Source organism: Xylocopa sonorina, chromosome 6 (assembly GCF_050948175.1).
Source record: "Xylocopa sonorina isolate GNS202 chromosome 6, iyXylSono1_principal, whole genome shotgun sequence".
Lineage (NCBI taxonomy): Eukaryota > Metazoa > Arthropoda > Insecta > Hymenoptera > Apidae > Xylocopa > Xylocopa sonorina.
The window spans coordinates 2,780,714-2,797,215 of NC_135198.1; the positions used below are offsets into that span (position 1 = coordinate 2,780,714).

A 16,502-nucleotide genomic window follows, 5' to 3' on the forward strand; every position below is an offset into this window, starting at 1 on the left:
CCTGCCCCTATTAGTCGCCTCTTATGACAAGCAGGGGATACTGTGGGTGTATTCTGATCCCCACTGCACAGGGATACAACGTGTATTGCGCATTGATTATTTAATATTGCAAATGCTGCCTGACAGTGGCTTCTTTGTATTTGCGAAATATTTCTGCATTTCCGCCAGCTCGATAATTAAACGCTGAGTTTCTAATAAAATATCTAAAAACATTTTAATCTGTTACAGAAGGAACAAGGGATAGTTTCAAGCTATCGAAACAATCAACATTCCATGCGCAATGTTTTAAGAGCCAATCGTTTAATAAATATTCACTGCACTGGAAGAGGTAGAAAAATGTACGCGATGTGTCTGTGAATACGCGTAAATCGAAACTGACGTCGAAACTGTGTCTTACTTATCTGTGAACTTTTTAACTAGAGGCTTCGGTCGTCACGGTGCTATATAATTGCACGACTTTGTTAATCTCAACTTCATAAATTTCAATAGACTTTTAATTCGAAAATCGCCAACACTTCACGGTGATGCATAATTCGCAGGCACAAGTTCACCCACCAACAGGACGGAAATAGATCGCAATATTTCCTGTTAAGCACTTTCAACGAGTTCCCTAATAAGAATTTTAATCGAGGCAACCCCGAGAACCAGGCACGCGCTAATTAATTATTAATCACTTAAAGGGGTGCGGCAGCGCGACATGCGCGTACTTTTTCTCTGCTTTATAGCCGATAGCCTCGTACTATAAACGACAGTCGTTTCAATCGTCGATGTTTGCAATTTGCAGCAACTTACACGTACGACACAGCTAATACGAGATAGGTACAAAGAGCAACGGGAATATTTTCATTTCGCGGATCGTATTAATCAGATTCGCGTAATTTTTTCGTTGTTTATTAGTAAATATGTCTGAAAAGTATCCGTACATTGTTAGCCATATCGATTGTTTAGTTAACTGTTATCAGTTGGCGAGAAGATTACGTGTGTATTGGTACGATCGACGATTATTTACTTCCTTAAAAAATAGATTAAAGAATTAGCATTAAATTTTGCTAAAAAAATGGAATAAATGTTAAATATCTCTTTTGGTGATTTTGCTATGAATAAAACAAGGGTTTACTAGTAGTATAACCGTTTCCAAAGAGACTGTGAGAATGTTGAACATGATGAGCACCCTATCACATCGACAACCAATGAAAACGTGGAAAAAGTGAAAGAAGTAATTAATAATGGTTGATAAGGAGTACTACCTACAAGTTCAACGCCGTTTGCATGAAGCAATCCAAAAAACGTCCGAATTTGTGACGAAACAAATCATGGCTTTTACATTACATAAATATAATGCAGTTGTTCGTGAATTTTTTACCAAAAACAACATTGTCCTGATATCCCAGTCTCCAAGTTCGCCGAATATTTTTATATTTTTAACTCCGTATAATTTTTGTCTGTTCGAAAATAAAGAAAACCTTAAAGGGCCGTTGCTTTGCATGAATAGATGAGATTAAAAGCGCATCGCTAAGAGGGTTAAACGCTACCTCAAAGATCAAGTTCCAGATGTGTTTCGCGGATTGATAGAAGCGCTGTCATAAGTGTATAATATCTAATGCAGACTATTTCGAAGAGAATAACATTGATGTAGACGAATAATCAAATTCCTACCAAAAAAACGAAAATTCTGATTATTTCTTTAACACACATTATTCGGAAGATTAATTTAAACTATTTTAAATAAAAAATTCCAAAATGCATAAATAAAAATTGAAAGGTTCTGCCCATCAGAAAGGATTAAAATTTTTGATGGTTCACATACTATTACACCTGCGAAATTTTGTCGCGCGAACTTACGCCAGCTACGCGAGAGAAACGAACTTTCCCTCTTCTTCGAGCGACTCTGTTTTCCAACAGTTGGTTTTCGCTTCCGGTGCAGCTGTTCGGCTGGCAAAGCAAAGCTTCGCTCAACAAATTCATCATACACATCTGCGTTCGAGCACGTCTAAGCGCAGCGAACAATTTCGGAAATTGAAATTTTCCCAGCGTCACCGTTCGCCCCCTTTCATTAGCGTGTCGTGGATCAGAGGTGGCCGCAAAATTCTCGCTAGAAAAACATCCGGACCATTTGCGAGGAGTAACGGCGCACAGACTGGAAGCAACTGCTCTGCACACGCGCTGACAATTATAAACGACCGCCATGATTTTTTCTCTTTGGCAATTATGTATAATGCAAATAGCCAGGGGATATAAATTTCATATGTTAAATACACGTCGAAAAGAGAAAATTCTTTTTTTTTTTGTTTTAAGTTCTCTTCTCTCGAGAAAATTGAATTTGAACTAACTGATAAATGAATATAATGCGAATGGTATAATCGATGAAAACGTGGAGCGACGATTTGTCGAACGAAGCTTCGTTTTTGAAAGAAAATCTGACGAGTCAAACTTACAATATTGATCTCTTCGCAAACGAAACTAAAAGAGGGAGGCTCGTACGTTAAAGATAATCCTTGCAATATTTATACAATAATTTTGCGCGTGAAAACGTGAGGTTCTTGGTATGTCTCTCTAAAGTGAGTCTAATTTGGCGGCAACTCGTTAAATTTATACGATTGCTCGTATTCTCCAATAGGAAACCAGTCGTAGACGATTTCATTTCCCGCGGTTAACTCGATTTATCTATTCTTAGGTGGCCCATAAAGTTTTATGGATCGAAGGTGCACACGAAACGCGTACGCGAGTGAAGATAGAATTGTGAAACACTCGCGAAATCGATCCATTCCTTGGCCGTCCAGCTTGTGCCCTCTTATCAATAATTACGCGATGGGTACTTTGTCGAAGAAACCTTCTTGCAGACATCTTAAAATAATATCCGCCTTCTCGATTGAATAATGCAATCGTCTGTGCCTTCTGCTTCTTGCGCCTCGAAATTTCACGCATCAGAAGACCATCACTGGCCACACACCGAATAAAAATGCACTCGAATTTTATTATCGTTAAGAAAATACAATTTCTTAATTTATCCAAATAAACGAAAATTTTACTTGATTTAAGACAATATTAATTGGATTTTAATAAATGTTTGTTAATTGGACGAAACGTTTAAAGTTAAACAAAAATGTTTCGTTCGATTAAAAGCAATTTAACTTTTGATATCAGTATAGTCAAAAATCCTCTTAATGTGAGCCAGAGATTGAATATCAATACGTTATTTCGGGGCTTTAATACTGTGCCGGTATTTGATAATACTATTAAACAACCGCAATTTAGTAAACATTTTCTATAACGGTACCGGGCGTTCCACACCGACATTTTCAAATACGCATATCGTATCGCCATTTGACGTCAATATCGGTACGAATAGCGGCATATTATGGGTACGTTATTGATGGCCGAGCATAGTATCGAAAATAAAAGAGTTCTAACTTTAAACCCATGACTACAGTAAATAAAATGCAGATACAAATAATACAATAAACATGTTGGAAAGAAAACCTTACGTAACTACAACTAAAATAGAACAACCATACAGTTAAACTGTACAATAAATAAAATGCAAATACAAATAATATGGTAAATATACACTTACTGTACGAGGACATATTAGTACGTCTTTTAAATTCAAAATTTAATATTGACGTAGCAATACGTCAATCAATCTTTATTGATTTTGATAACTTTTTCATATTATTCTGAGAAGCCATTCACCCAATAATCCATCGTTTGATTTTTGTTTTTTAATAGCCATTGACGTAATAGTACATTTTGTTTACTTTTTTCCTTTAATATAAAAAATAACATATGTATTACTAATATGATAACGGACAGTAAGGTATTAAAAAGAAAAGCTTGCGTAGCCACAATTAAAATAAAACAATCGTACAGTTAAACTAATACTGCTGTTCCTCCATAAAATGATGAACAACCTTAATAAAACTACATAGCCACCGGTGGTACTTATAGTTTCCTTCTATCTTTGGCCCCTAAATTTCCCACCTAAACCACAGAAAACTTATACGCGACGATATCACATTACGATCTTCCACGGACACATCGAACTGCTAACGTCAAATGTAAATAAAATTATCACGCAAAAATTGCTTTATCAAAGCAATTACGCAATTTCGCACATTTCACGCGTGTGCCACGCCAAGGAGAGCTGAAATCGTTACCAACATTAACACCAGGCAGTTAACAGTGTTTGCACTACCGATTCCATCACCGGCATGAATCACGGGCTTTGTACTACTGTCAGTAGTAGAGGTCGGCGAATGAATAACCACGTCTGTCCACGTAAAAAGGTAGAAGAAGGAGGAAGGGAAAAGAAAGTCACGCGACCAAGAACTTGACGTTCCCCGGCGGAAAAATGGGACGGGGCGAGTTCGTGGCCCGAGGGCTTCATCTTTTATTTACGAGGGCGCGGTTATCTCTTATCAGAGGGTCGAGCGAGCGTAAAGGGTGGTCGAGACATACGCGGGCTCGGTTTGCGCAATCGTCCATTTTTATCGTGTTGGATCGTGGCCAATGTCGCGAAATCCGGATACGCTGCCGCGGACTAATTCCACGGAATATCGAGCGACCGAACGAAATTCCCACAGCCAGGATGCGTCGTTACTGAAAAATTGCCCTCGTCGACTTCCCGACCGGTTTATCCGCGCCTCTTTGTCGCTTTCGCTTTGGTATCGCGTATTGCAGATACATCAAAACCCTGTCGAACTCGAACTATTCCGCGAGTTTCATTAAAATCGTCGAGTACAACATTTTGACAGAGCCGCGCGTCAACATTTCGCCCCTTGAAAAGGGGCTCAAAAGATCGGTCTCCGTCGGTGAGAAAAAAGGAACGTTTGGACGAACGAGACCATAATGGGAACGTACGACGTATGGGCTGAAGACTCTCGTTGCGGAGCAAATATTGGAGATGGATAATTAACCCTTTGTGATCCTGTGTACCTTGGAAATGTTACATTCTTGTTTACTCGCCTCTGTATTGTACACCTATTAACCCTTTGTGTTTGAGACGTGGCAACTCGAGTTTTTCATCGACTGATTTTAAGTTTTGAAGCCCTACAAAAATGGATTTCAGAGGGGAAATTAGCTCGAACGAAGACGAATTTGGTTTCGAACTGTTGAGAAACAAGATCGATTGTATTCGTGAAAAAAATGGCGATAAAGAAAATGAAAGCAGTGATGGTGATAGCGACATGGTATTAAGTGTAAAAAATCGGAAAATTAGATACAGTATGATGACCTACAAAACTCTAATAATTCAAAATAGACGCCTTCTGATGAATGTAGCCGAGATACCAAGAATAAAATTCATACCCAGCGAAATAAAAACAAAATATATTAAAACGTTTTCCCAAGTTTTCTAAGTTAATTTTTATATGAAATCATTTTATATCATATACGCGGAAAATCGCCTCGAGTTGCTACATTGCTCAATCGAAACAGTCCTCGAGTGCAAAGGATTAAACTGATGGTCGTGTTGCTCGAAGAAATTCTGAGAAAATTACTTTCAACCAAAAAAAGAAATTGCTTTCGTTGAAATGGAGTTTATATTGTGTTAAATGAAGCAAGATTTTCTTCTAAAAGGTATCGCACGTATAACTGCAAAAGGTGTTATTTTATATGTGTCAACCAAAGGACAAAATGTAACATATACTTCATACTTTCCTTCTGCATAGACTAATGTTCATAAAATGTCAAAAACTCTTGTTTTTTTCGGACATTTAAAATTTCAGTGATAGATGCACATAGACTTTCGTGACTGATTACGTATACCGTACCTGCTGTTTAGAATACGCTTACATTCAGGTCGTGTAACACGCTCTGCCCCTCGATTCCATACGATGCATTTCCATAACGGTTACGCGAACCGCGGAACAATATGAAATTGCAATTGTAGATTCCGCGGAAACGATGAATCGATGAATAGTACTTCCACGAACGAAATTAGCCCAAGCGAAGATCACTTCGTGGCTCTACATTGCACAACTCTGGCGCTAATTTCTTCTGATCCTGGCGATTAAATATGTGTATCCTGGGCTATTCGCACCGGGAACGGTGCGAACGTCGGGTTCGAAGCAGTTCGCATGTAAAACGAGCCGCCATTCCAGATTTTCACGTTCGACCGGCATCCACTTTATTCCGAAGTGGAACCGCGGACTTTCGAAACTAACCCAGTTTACCAAGAATTCCTCGTTATTGAGACAAACGACCGTCGTCGAACTTAGCATGCCCCACTTTACCCCGCGTTTCAAACGTGAAAACAATCCTTAAATTAACTCGTAAAAGAAGAGATTCTTCAGCTTTGTACGTAGGATCGATGGAAACGGCCGTTTCTTTTCAACGGGAGGGAAACGAGCGGAAAACACTCTGTTTCCGAATAAGTTGGGAAGTAGAAACAATTGTAGGAGTCGTAGCAATAGCGGGATAATCCTTTCGAGTACTAAACCGCGGAAAAGCAAATCCTTTTTAAATTTTAACACCGATCAAAGGCGCCTCGAACCTATTTGAAAAGCTTTGGGAACGAAAGACAATCCGATTTACTGGCCCCCCAATAGAATTCAGGAAGATCGCTCTATTTCCTAAATACGCAATATACGGGGATCTAAACTGGATCGAAACGAAGGCCTTTCAAGGAAGAACGAGCCGTTACGAGTGTCCCTAAATCCTGATGAATAGGGTGTCGCAACATAAAGAAAGCTTCCACAAATATAGTTCCGGGGTGGGCAATTGTTTTTGTTCGGGGACCATTTTATGAAAACGGAGACTAACAGAGAGCCGCAGCTTTTAAAATTATTGCACTCATTAGCTAACGTTGCATTAAAAAAAAAAAAAATATAAATTGTACCATAAAAATCAATAAATGTAAATTACATAAAATAATGACAGTTTTATTCAATTTATTTATTGTGTTAATTTTATATCATCCAAAGCTGCAAGCATATTTAATTTTCGAATTACTTTAATGAGACAAATGTACTCTATCATACTTTTCTACAATTTTTTATTTAAATCAGTAGTATGACAGATCTTAGTTCAAGGCAGATTTTTCTGACTGTCTGGCGGGCCACGAAAAACTTTTAACGGGCTGCTATTTGCTCATCTCTGATATAACTGAATTAATGACTAAATCCTTGTGAATCCTTCACCTCGCAATAAATTTAACATCTTAACAAACACGAAGATGCATATCAGCAAAATTGCGCTGCGTTTGTTTAAAACATTACGCAAGAACCGACACGTATTTAGGTTATATGCAACACTCCGATACAACCACTCGTGATAACTCGTGACAGAAGTACCAATATTTCTCGCTAATAAAACATTTATGGAGAAACGTATTATAATTCTGGCGCCATGTCAGCAACGAAGGATAAATATTTCCAACGCCAGTTGAAAATCTTTAACCAATCGTATACGAGAGACGTGTGAACAATTCTTTTTCGTTTATTTAACTCGAAACTAACTAAAGAGAAATGCGAAGACATTGTGTAACAAAGTACGAATAACACCATAACTATTGTTGGTAATTAAATGCTCCATGGGTAGAACACAACAAATGGGTAGAACATATTAAAATTGTTCAATTATTGAACAAGGCGCTCCTAAAGGCACTTAGAAAACTCGCATTTGTGACACTGTAGGCTCTTGGAAAACTTGCACTTGTAGTGCTGTAGGCACTTGGAAAACTTGCGCTTGTGATGGTATGGGCGTTTGGAAAACTTGCGCTTGTGATATTGTAGGCACTTAAAAAGCTTGTGTTTTTCATACTGTAGACACCCAAAGGCGCTTAGAAAAATTGCAATGCCACAATGCAGAGTACAAAAAAATGAATAATACTGCTTCAGTGCTTTAATTATTTGAATATACTTTCTCAGAAATGCATGCCAAACGAAAAGTTTCACCGTTTACAGTGCACATCGCGTTAAGTTTGCCATTAGATGGACTCGGTTCAACGTCAGAGTACAACGAACGTGTGGAATAAAATCGTTCTCGCTGCTAGATTTATCGGTACGATGCAATGCGCCATAGATTACGAGAAAGATGATGGACACCGACGCGTGGTTTCAACCGCGGAATCCGCGGCAAACGACGCATCTCCATTTGTCTGAGAGCATCCAAAAGAGAAATGCCCAAAGCAAAAAAAAAGCACCGTCGATCCATCGCCGGTTTTCCACCGATGGTGGCTATAAAAGCGAATGCACGCCTTTCTATTTGGTGTCTTCGCCTCGTTTTGTTGGATTGCAAAGAAGGAATACGAGGAGGCAGTTTCGCAGCAAGATGTTGGCGCGTCGCCAAACCTAAGGGACGATGCTTTTTGTTTGACAGCTTGATCCGTCCTCCGTTGACAGGTGGCCACTGAAAAATTTACAACGATGCACCGGTGCGATATGAAGACGGAACGCCACAGCTGCTACCTTTCAGAAAACGCTATATCGCGGTGCACGTGAAACTAATTGAAAATTACGAATACACGATGCTGGACTAATTGATTTTTTAACTTTTAATTTCTAATGTCCCAGAAAGACGATACAAAAATTTACGATAACAATTTGACATCATTTTGCGGCTTAGTTTTTACTTCCCTCTTTTTGCTCCCCTAAAATCTTTTCTCTATTCCATACCAGCTATGCTGCGCAAAATCTTGGAAGACGTTTTGGATGCAGTGAATGTGTTTTCTAATAATTGATCCCCAGAAAATTTATTGTATATCAAATAGTTAACTCTAGTGGTTCCATTTAATTGCAGGAAAAAATGCAAAATGATATTTACAGGAGCGTCCAAGAAAACAGCATCGTAGCATTTTACGAGTGGCTGACTCAGTATAGAAAAAGGAAGAATGCAAAAGTGCAGAATAATAACCGTGAAGCTCGGTGCAAAAGAGAGAAACGAGTCGAACAAGAGAAAAAAATAGTCTGCAATTTGAGGATTCCACTTTTGACGAAGAAAATTAAATTTGTTAGTCTCAATAAAATAAAATGATAACAAATCGAACAGCACAAATGATCGCAACGTAACATGTGTCGAACTAACTAAAATTGCAAATAGATAAAATCTACGTCATTCATACGAATCATCGACGATTCAAGTATGTTCCATTGTATCAAAGCAACAAGGCAAATGAAAGTGCACGTATCATCGAATAAATTGCAGAAAAAGTTGGAGGTAAAAAAACGCAGCCGACGACGGGAAGCTGGGAAACGATAAAACGCTCACTCGGTTCCACAATGGAACGACTTTTGAACGACAGTTCATTAAACGGTTTGCTTATCATGCAGGGGGAAATAAATTCGCCTAAAGTCTCGGAATCCCCAGACACAATAAAACTTCCCGTAGCTATTCGCGTGTTATTACTTTCCACGCCATAGAAATCGTCGGCGGCAAAGAAGCTTTGCAGACGGGTCGTGCCAGACTCCAATTAATCCGCGACAGCGGAACCTTTAAACGTAGCCCCGCCAGTTGTTTCGTATTATTTCCCTGGCGAGGATCGTTCGCGATGAAATCGTCGGCAATCGAACGGACTCGGACGAGAATTTCCATGGACATGGGGAGGCTCGGATTTTCAAGCGTTCAGAAGGGTTATCGATCGCGCGCCGACATCGCGATTATTCCGATATACCACCAGCGACGAGCCAGTCAGGATCGCTCGAATTCTGGACGAATCGAGGGGCATTAAAAAGGCACTCGAGACGATCGAAACGATTCAGGGCTCGAGACGTGTACTCCGGGAAATTAATTTTATAGGCAAAGACGCGACGAACTAATAAATTACAGGGCACCGTTGTCACAGCCGCAGCCTTGGACGAGGATTACCGCTTCGACGGGGAAATATTGCCTGGCAAGGCACGTGGAACCAGCGGAACCTCTATTCGAGCTGAGAAAAATTGTACAGAGGAAAGGGAGTAATAATACTGTTTGGTTCGTATCTAGAAACTTCTGGTGTTTGTGAGTTTAACACGTTCGCGGACGTGAGTGCTGTCGTACATATTCGTTTTCATTGCATAACGACATGAATGCCATAGTATTCGAATCTTAAAGCCAATGGAAAACTGTTGGTGAATCATATTTGCGAACAATATTTCATTGAGAAGAATCAAGTATTTCTCTAAATAACTTGGCAAATATATAACCAGAAGTTATGGTCTTACATACTGCACAGGGCCACTGTTCACCGATGATGTCATACAATTTAACACAATTGAAAGACGTGACATTTTTTAATTACCAGAAAGATTGCACAGGTGTATCTTATCGCATAAAAAAGTAAAGAGCAAAATATACGTGCTTCCTAATGAAACACTCGTTAACACGGATTACTGAGGAATGTTAAGTTGTTTCGATAAAAAAAAGGAAAGAAACGATCGAAATAATGAAACGAATATCGATGAAAATATTACGGGATACGCAGGTAAATATATTAATCTAGCGATAAGTAGAAAATCATTTAACTATGTAATTGGGATGACGCGTGAAGCACGCCCACATTACCACCACTTAAGCCGGAAATTTCATGGAAAGATGCAAATTCGTTCTCCCATCGGGGGTATTATTCACGAAGATACCATCCCTCGAATAGTCATTCCCTCTTAGTTCCACACGATTCGCTATTTTATACTTCGCGTCGGCCTCTAGCACTGTCGTTCGCCAGCGATAACAATCGTTACTCTCGCCCGAATCCGTAATTACTGCAAATTTATGACTCTAATCGGAGTTTAGCCTCGGCAATCGGCAGGAATTTATTCACTTTCACCCTGACGTACAAACTCGTTCGAAACTGTTACGATTTATTGCATCGATCATCAATTTCACTAATTGTTACGTACTATATTTCGTATCTCATTAATCTCTTTGCGGGCGATTTTTTTTATAGAGAGAAAACGTTTTGTTTCATTACGATTTACACATTTTATATCGATAGAAATTCAAGAAGCAAAAAAATGGAAACAATAAAAATGTACAAAAAACCATAATATTCACATTTGTGCCGCTGAGCGTTAATAGTGACAAAAAACTAAATGTTCGCGTGTGTGGTCAAGGGTGTAAAGAAGTTAAACAGTACATTCTATACATTAAGTGTCTTCCACTGATTTCAACGAATAGCACTACAACTATAAATGCTTAAAGATGGAAGCAATTAAGATCGCACTTGTGTAAATCACTTAAATAATGATATTATCGAAGCAGATTAAATATGTACAAAATTTATTAATATAAACGCGGTTTAATAATAAATGATAAATTGTAATTCATTAAAATCGTGAATGATACATTTAAACGGGTGTGTAACTGGCGCTGAACTCTTATCGATTCCTCGATGGATTATGTCAGAGGAAAGAGCTGTGGTCTCGGTTTTAATTATTTAATGACCGTCCACTCTTTGCGTCGGCGTGAGCGTCACGAAATTCATTAACCGTGCGGCGGCAAACCCACACGGCGCGCATTCGCTAATTGCTGAACCTCTTCTCGTTCGCAAAACTACCAGAATAATCTATTCTCCTGTCGAAAAATGAATTTCCTGCCGTCCCGTCACGGAGGAACGCGCCGCGGTCACGAATTACTTATCGAAACGCTATCACCGCTTCCACGATCGCGTTGAAATTTCCAATCGGTTCGAGTCGCGCGCCGCAACGCCGTCGAAGAATTCTCGTGAACCTGAGTGCCGAGCGGCGAAGAAACGAGGGCGTCCAATTTCAAGGACTCCATTAGCTGGTCTGGAATACGATTCCCGGCGATATCGAAGGCAATAAAATCGACGTTCAGCAGATTATCGCGAGGGCGCGGCCGGAAAGAACTTGGAATAAAAAGGGTGCACCCATCTGAACCATTGAATTCCACAGTTTAAACACTGCTCGGATACCTGCGTGGTACTCGTTGGTTACACATTGTTGTATCTAATACGAAAATCATAATCTTTTATTGGAAATATTTCGAATAATTGTCGCTTTATAAAAACATTCGAGTTTTTCGTAGAAAAGTCGAACAAGAAGAAAAAGAAATATTAGAATCATCGATGATTCAAGTATGTTTCATTGTACCAAAGGGACGCAAATGAGAATCACGTAGAAAAATGCACAGAGCAGAAAAATTGTTGTTTCTGAAATTAAAATGAAAATATTTAAATGTCGTCATTTTGGGATTTCCTCGGATGTTTCCTCTGAGGAAACATCGCAGCTTCTTGAGAGATGCGTGTTTCCCTCAAGTTTTCTATCGAAATGGAAATTTTCTATTGCTGGGAGACGTTAGCAATAGAAACTATTAAAATACTACTAAAATATTGCTATTTTCGCAATATTTTCTGTTGTTAACGTCCGAAAAAGAGCCAAGTGCATGCTTTTCGCGTTTGAGGTTTGAAAAGTGCACGGACGAACGTTGAAGCATTAATTGAAGTCACGATTTCCGCTACTATTTTCATTACTTTAATTCGTTCGCTTGTTTGGGGTAACGTCGAGGCAAATCGTCAAGGCTGTGAAATTACCGATACATAATTGCGGGGCCTTGGAAAGCTGGCCATTGAAAGAATGCGAAGGGGACATTTTTGGAACGAATGAAACGTGCATAATTATTGGGGATGAGGAATAGATTGAAACGAGTCGGGAGGAAAACAGGGCGGAATGAAGGGACGATAATATCGTGAGTCAGCGTGAAACTCCGCTGAAATCGACGAGGGCTATCATGATAATGATTCTCTTCAGACGAATACATTAGAGGAATCTCAAGAACACTCGTAAATAAAACATCGGCGAACTCGCGACCGAAGATGCATATTAAACAGACCCGATTGAAAGGCTAATTGACGTTTTATTCGTTGTATAAATATGGTTTAAAGACATCGTGCGTCGACTCTGGAACCGTTCAAAATAATCACGATGCGCAATCTTTTAACAACATTTTTATCAACATTTATTATTAGTCGTTTTTGTCAAGATTCTTCATTTGTTTGTTTCGTAATTTTCTACTTAATCTAAATAAATGTTGCAACTAATTGTTCAACTCGCTATTTAATCACTCATAAACCTATGTTTGATCTCCCCCCTTTCTATACAAAATTTCAATTGTCTCGATGACAAAGTGAAAGTCCATAAAACAGAAATTTGTCTATTTTGTTCTCTTTAAATATTCTAAAGTTTAACTTGACACTTAATCACTCATAAACCTATATTTAATTTCTCTGTTTTCTGTCACAAAATTTCGATTGTCTTGATAACAAAGTAGAAGCCCGTAAAACAAAAATTAACCCTTTGCACTCATATTTGTATCTGAGAAGCCTACCGAGTAACTTGGAATTATTTCTCACATTCGATCAAGACGAAAATATTTTTCATCTCAACTCGTCGGTTCAGTAAGAAAAATGAGAAAAATACATTAATTTGAGCAGAAAGTAATAAATCCCTAAAACGTAATACTAATATAAATATATATATAATAAAGTGCAGGATGGTGACTATATGGCGGCATAGAAAGAAGAATTCTAAAACGCAACGCTAGCAACAGAGGCGATTGCGTGGAACCAGAGGAGAAAAACAGTGAGCCCGCTGTTCGAGAAATCGATGAATATGTAACGAAAGAAAATCGACGAACTCCAACAGCCTAATTTCCACTGCGTAATTATATTGATCTCCGAAGATAAACGATGGGAATAGATTCGAATAACGCGCGTACTACATTGTTGGCCATGCAAACTACATAACTGATTGAACAGGTATCCAAATAAGCGGGAGCATATACACGCCCTGTTCAAACAGGGGAAGGCGAAACACTGATAACTTCGGTTATTGTTCGATCGCGATCGGTGCCGGAAAGTTCCCTATCCAATTCGCTGAACAAATACCATAATTATTATGAGATGCCAACTGAATTACCGCGTCGCGGCGAGCTCGTAACTTTCTTTCGACGTAGCTCGTACGTTCGAGACGCGAGGGTCGAAACGACGAAGAAGTCTTCGAGGAAATCCGCGGGCGTGATAACACGCGCGGAAAACTTCCGACGGGTGGGCTGAAGGATTTTCTCGTCGATGAACATCAGATTGACAGAGATTTATATTTCCAAGGGCACTCGTGCAGAAATGCCTTCGCCCAGAGTAAACAAGCACGTACTCACTTCTTTCGAACACGTACGAAAATGACTGCTCGCGAAGAATCGTGTACACACAGAAAGGCGTATCGAATTGGAAGACAGTCGACAAAATTATTCAAAGAAATTAATTTAACGAATTACAAATTATCGTGTGATTTCTCGCATCTTCTATCTCGCAGAAACGATTCATTTTACTTGAGGCATATCGGATCGGAAGAAAGTCGACGAAATATTAAGAGAAACTAATTTAACGGACTAGAAATTATGACGTGATTTCGTTTTCTATCTCGTAGAAACGATTAATAATTTTATTTAGAATTAACGCGGAATTCAATTGGTAGATCAAAGTGCAGCGCAACGTACGTTGGCCATCGAAATGAATCGATTGGAGGCTTTAAAGGTAGAACTGTTTCACGTCTAACACGGCGACATCAATGAGCCATCAACGAGCTTTTCGAATTACCATTCCTGCTAATATTCCTGTGCGAAATGTATCACTCCCGTTACTTTGTGCCAATGATTCAATCTATAATTATCCGAACAATTTCATATACATTTGGCGAACATATAGAATTCACGAAATTACTGACCCAAGATAAGTACCCTTCCTACTAATATCCTTGCGTGAAATGTATCACTCCTGTTACTTTGAACCGAAGATTGAATCGATAATTATCCGAATAATTTCATATACATTTGGCTAACATATAGAAGTCGTGAAAATTACCTTGCCCAATACGAGTAACATACAAATCGCCCTATGAACAATAAAAACACACAATTTCCTTAATTATTTTACATATGCATGTCCAACAAAGAATATAATTATCGCGATTTACTCTCGAGAACCGAATTCACGTAGTACGTATTGCTAAAATCGACTCTCTGACGAGGAACTTTCAATACTTTTACTATCAGATGCGCACACACCCTTACGCTGCATACATTAACCGAAACTTTCCAAACATAGCAGTAGAAAACTAGTTACACCCTAAAACCGAAACAAAACACACAGAAGCACGCACAATATCCCAACAGCGTATTCTCCCATTTTACTTTAGCATAAACGGCTCGAATGAAAGTCACCCCTGGCAGGAGTTCCCGGAAGCCGCGTGGCGATAAAGCTCTCTCGAGATACTCTCTCATCCCTCGAACCTTTTTTTAATCACACGCGATACAGACCATCAGTGTCGTCCGCGTGACAAACAGGAACTGTTGTGCATTTTTCCCGGCTGGAACTCGCAGCTAAGCGTGTCCCCCTCGTCCCACGTAGTTCGCGGTCCTCGAGGAACGATGGGGTTCAATCGCGTGTGCACGGCGAGCACGCGGGACCAATTTCACTCTACGTTCTTGGTGACCCTTCGCGTTCTCCGTTTCCGGTTCCCGTTGGTACCCGCTCGTATCGGGAGGGGATGAGAGCGTCGTCGTCTACTCGCGTGGCGCGCGTGTACGATGCACGCGTCGCGATGCTCGGCCACCGACTGTCAGCTGCGTCGCGACGGAACGGCGGCGCGACGCCCGAACACGTCCGAGGTCGACCGAGGACGCCGAAACGACGCCCGGTGTGCCACCGCCGCCGACGACCACGACGACGACGACGACCAAGTACCTATACGAACTCGTCGGGCGACAACTTTTCTCGATTTCAAGGGAATCGCGGGTTACACGTTAACCCTTTCGAGGCTGACGGGGCACAATGCGGCTTAAGTAGCGATTGTTTTAAGGACGCGTTTCGAGGGGTTACTTTAGATTAGAGAGAAATGCCCGTTTCTTTCGCGAGACAATCGTGTTAATTGGAAATTCTGATCGTGGATACTGTTCTAATGACTCTGCGCAGCTTTATCATCGTTTTTTAACACCTTGACGCCCTTGACCATATATGTGGACGTTTAATTTTTCATTACTATTAACGCTCAAAGGCACAATTGTGGAAGTTGTGGTCTTCTGTGCATTTTTATTGTTTTCTACCCATTCCTATCGATATAAAATGAATAAATCGTAATAAAACAAAAAGTTAAGTAACTCTTTTTCTCACTATGAAAAAATTATCTCTGAACAGATTGTACGTCCTATTGTTTGAAATTCTGTTGTACTTTTATTGCAATGAACGATTAATTTAATTGAATTCTTCTGCACGTTCTCGATCTGTAGTCATTCAAAATATTTATAATTCTACCGTTAATACAGTTGTAAAGAATTAGACTTTATGAATTAATATATATTTTATTCGAACTAATTCCTTTGTACAAACGATATTCTATACGCGAATTGTGCGTAAGGAAGTGAAAATAAAACATGCGTAACGACCTTGACGATCGCGTGAAGCAATCACTTAAACTTTTTATACCTCCGAAGAACAACAAACGATCAGAGAATGAAGAATCGAACGAAGTACTATAAAAGAAACGATGCAGCAAGCATTCTCAATTGCAAGGCCT

At 39.6% G+C, this 16,502-nt stretch overlaps 2 protein-coding genes across 3 annotated transcripts in view; one reads left to right on the forward strand and one right to left on the reverse strand.

Moving 5' to 3' along the window:
* Positions 1–16,502, forward strand: part of Maf-s (MAF bZIP transcription factor K) — a 475,183-nt gene that overhangs the window by 451,153 nt on the left and 7,528 nt on the right. The gene's annotated exons all lie outside the window — the stretch shown is intronic.
* Wake (ankyrin repeat and fibronectin type III domain containing protein wide awake) overlaps positions 1–16,502 on the reverse strand; it is a 206,016-nt gene that overhangs the window by 185,166 nt on the left and 4,348 nt on the right. Inside the window, exon 1 of one of the 2 annotated variants that reach the window (XM_076896588.1) lies at positions 15,247–15,334. The exons of the other annotated variant lie outside the window; for it this stretch is intronic. Within the exon in view, the coding sequence (XP_076752703.1) occupies positions 15,247–15,249 (3 nt within the window). The 5' untranslated portion in view covers positions 15,250–15,334. Of the gene's footprint in view, positions 1–15,246; positions 15,335–16,502 lie in introns of those variants that run through there. 2 annotated transcript variants of the gene reach the window in all.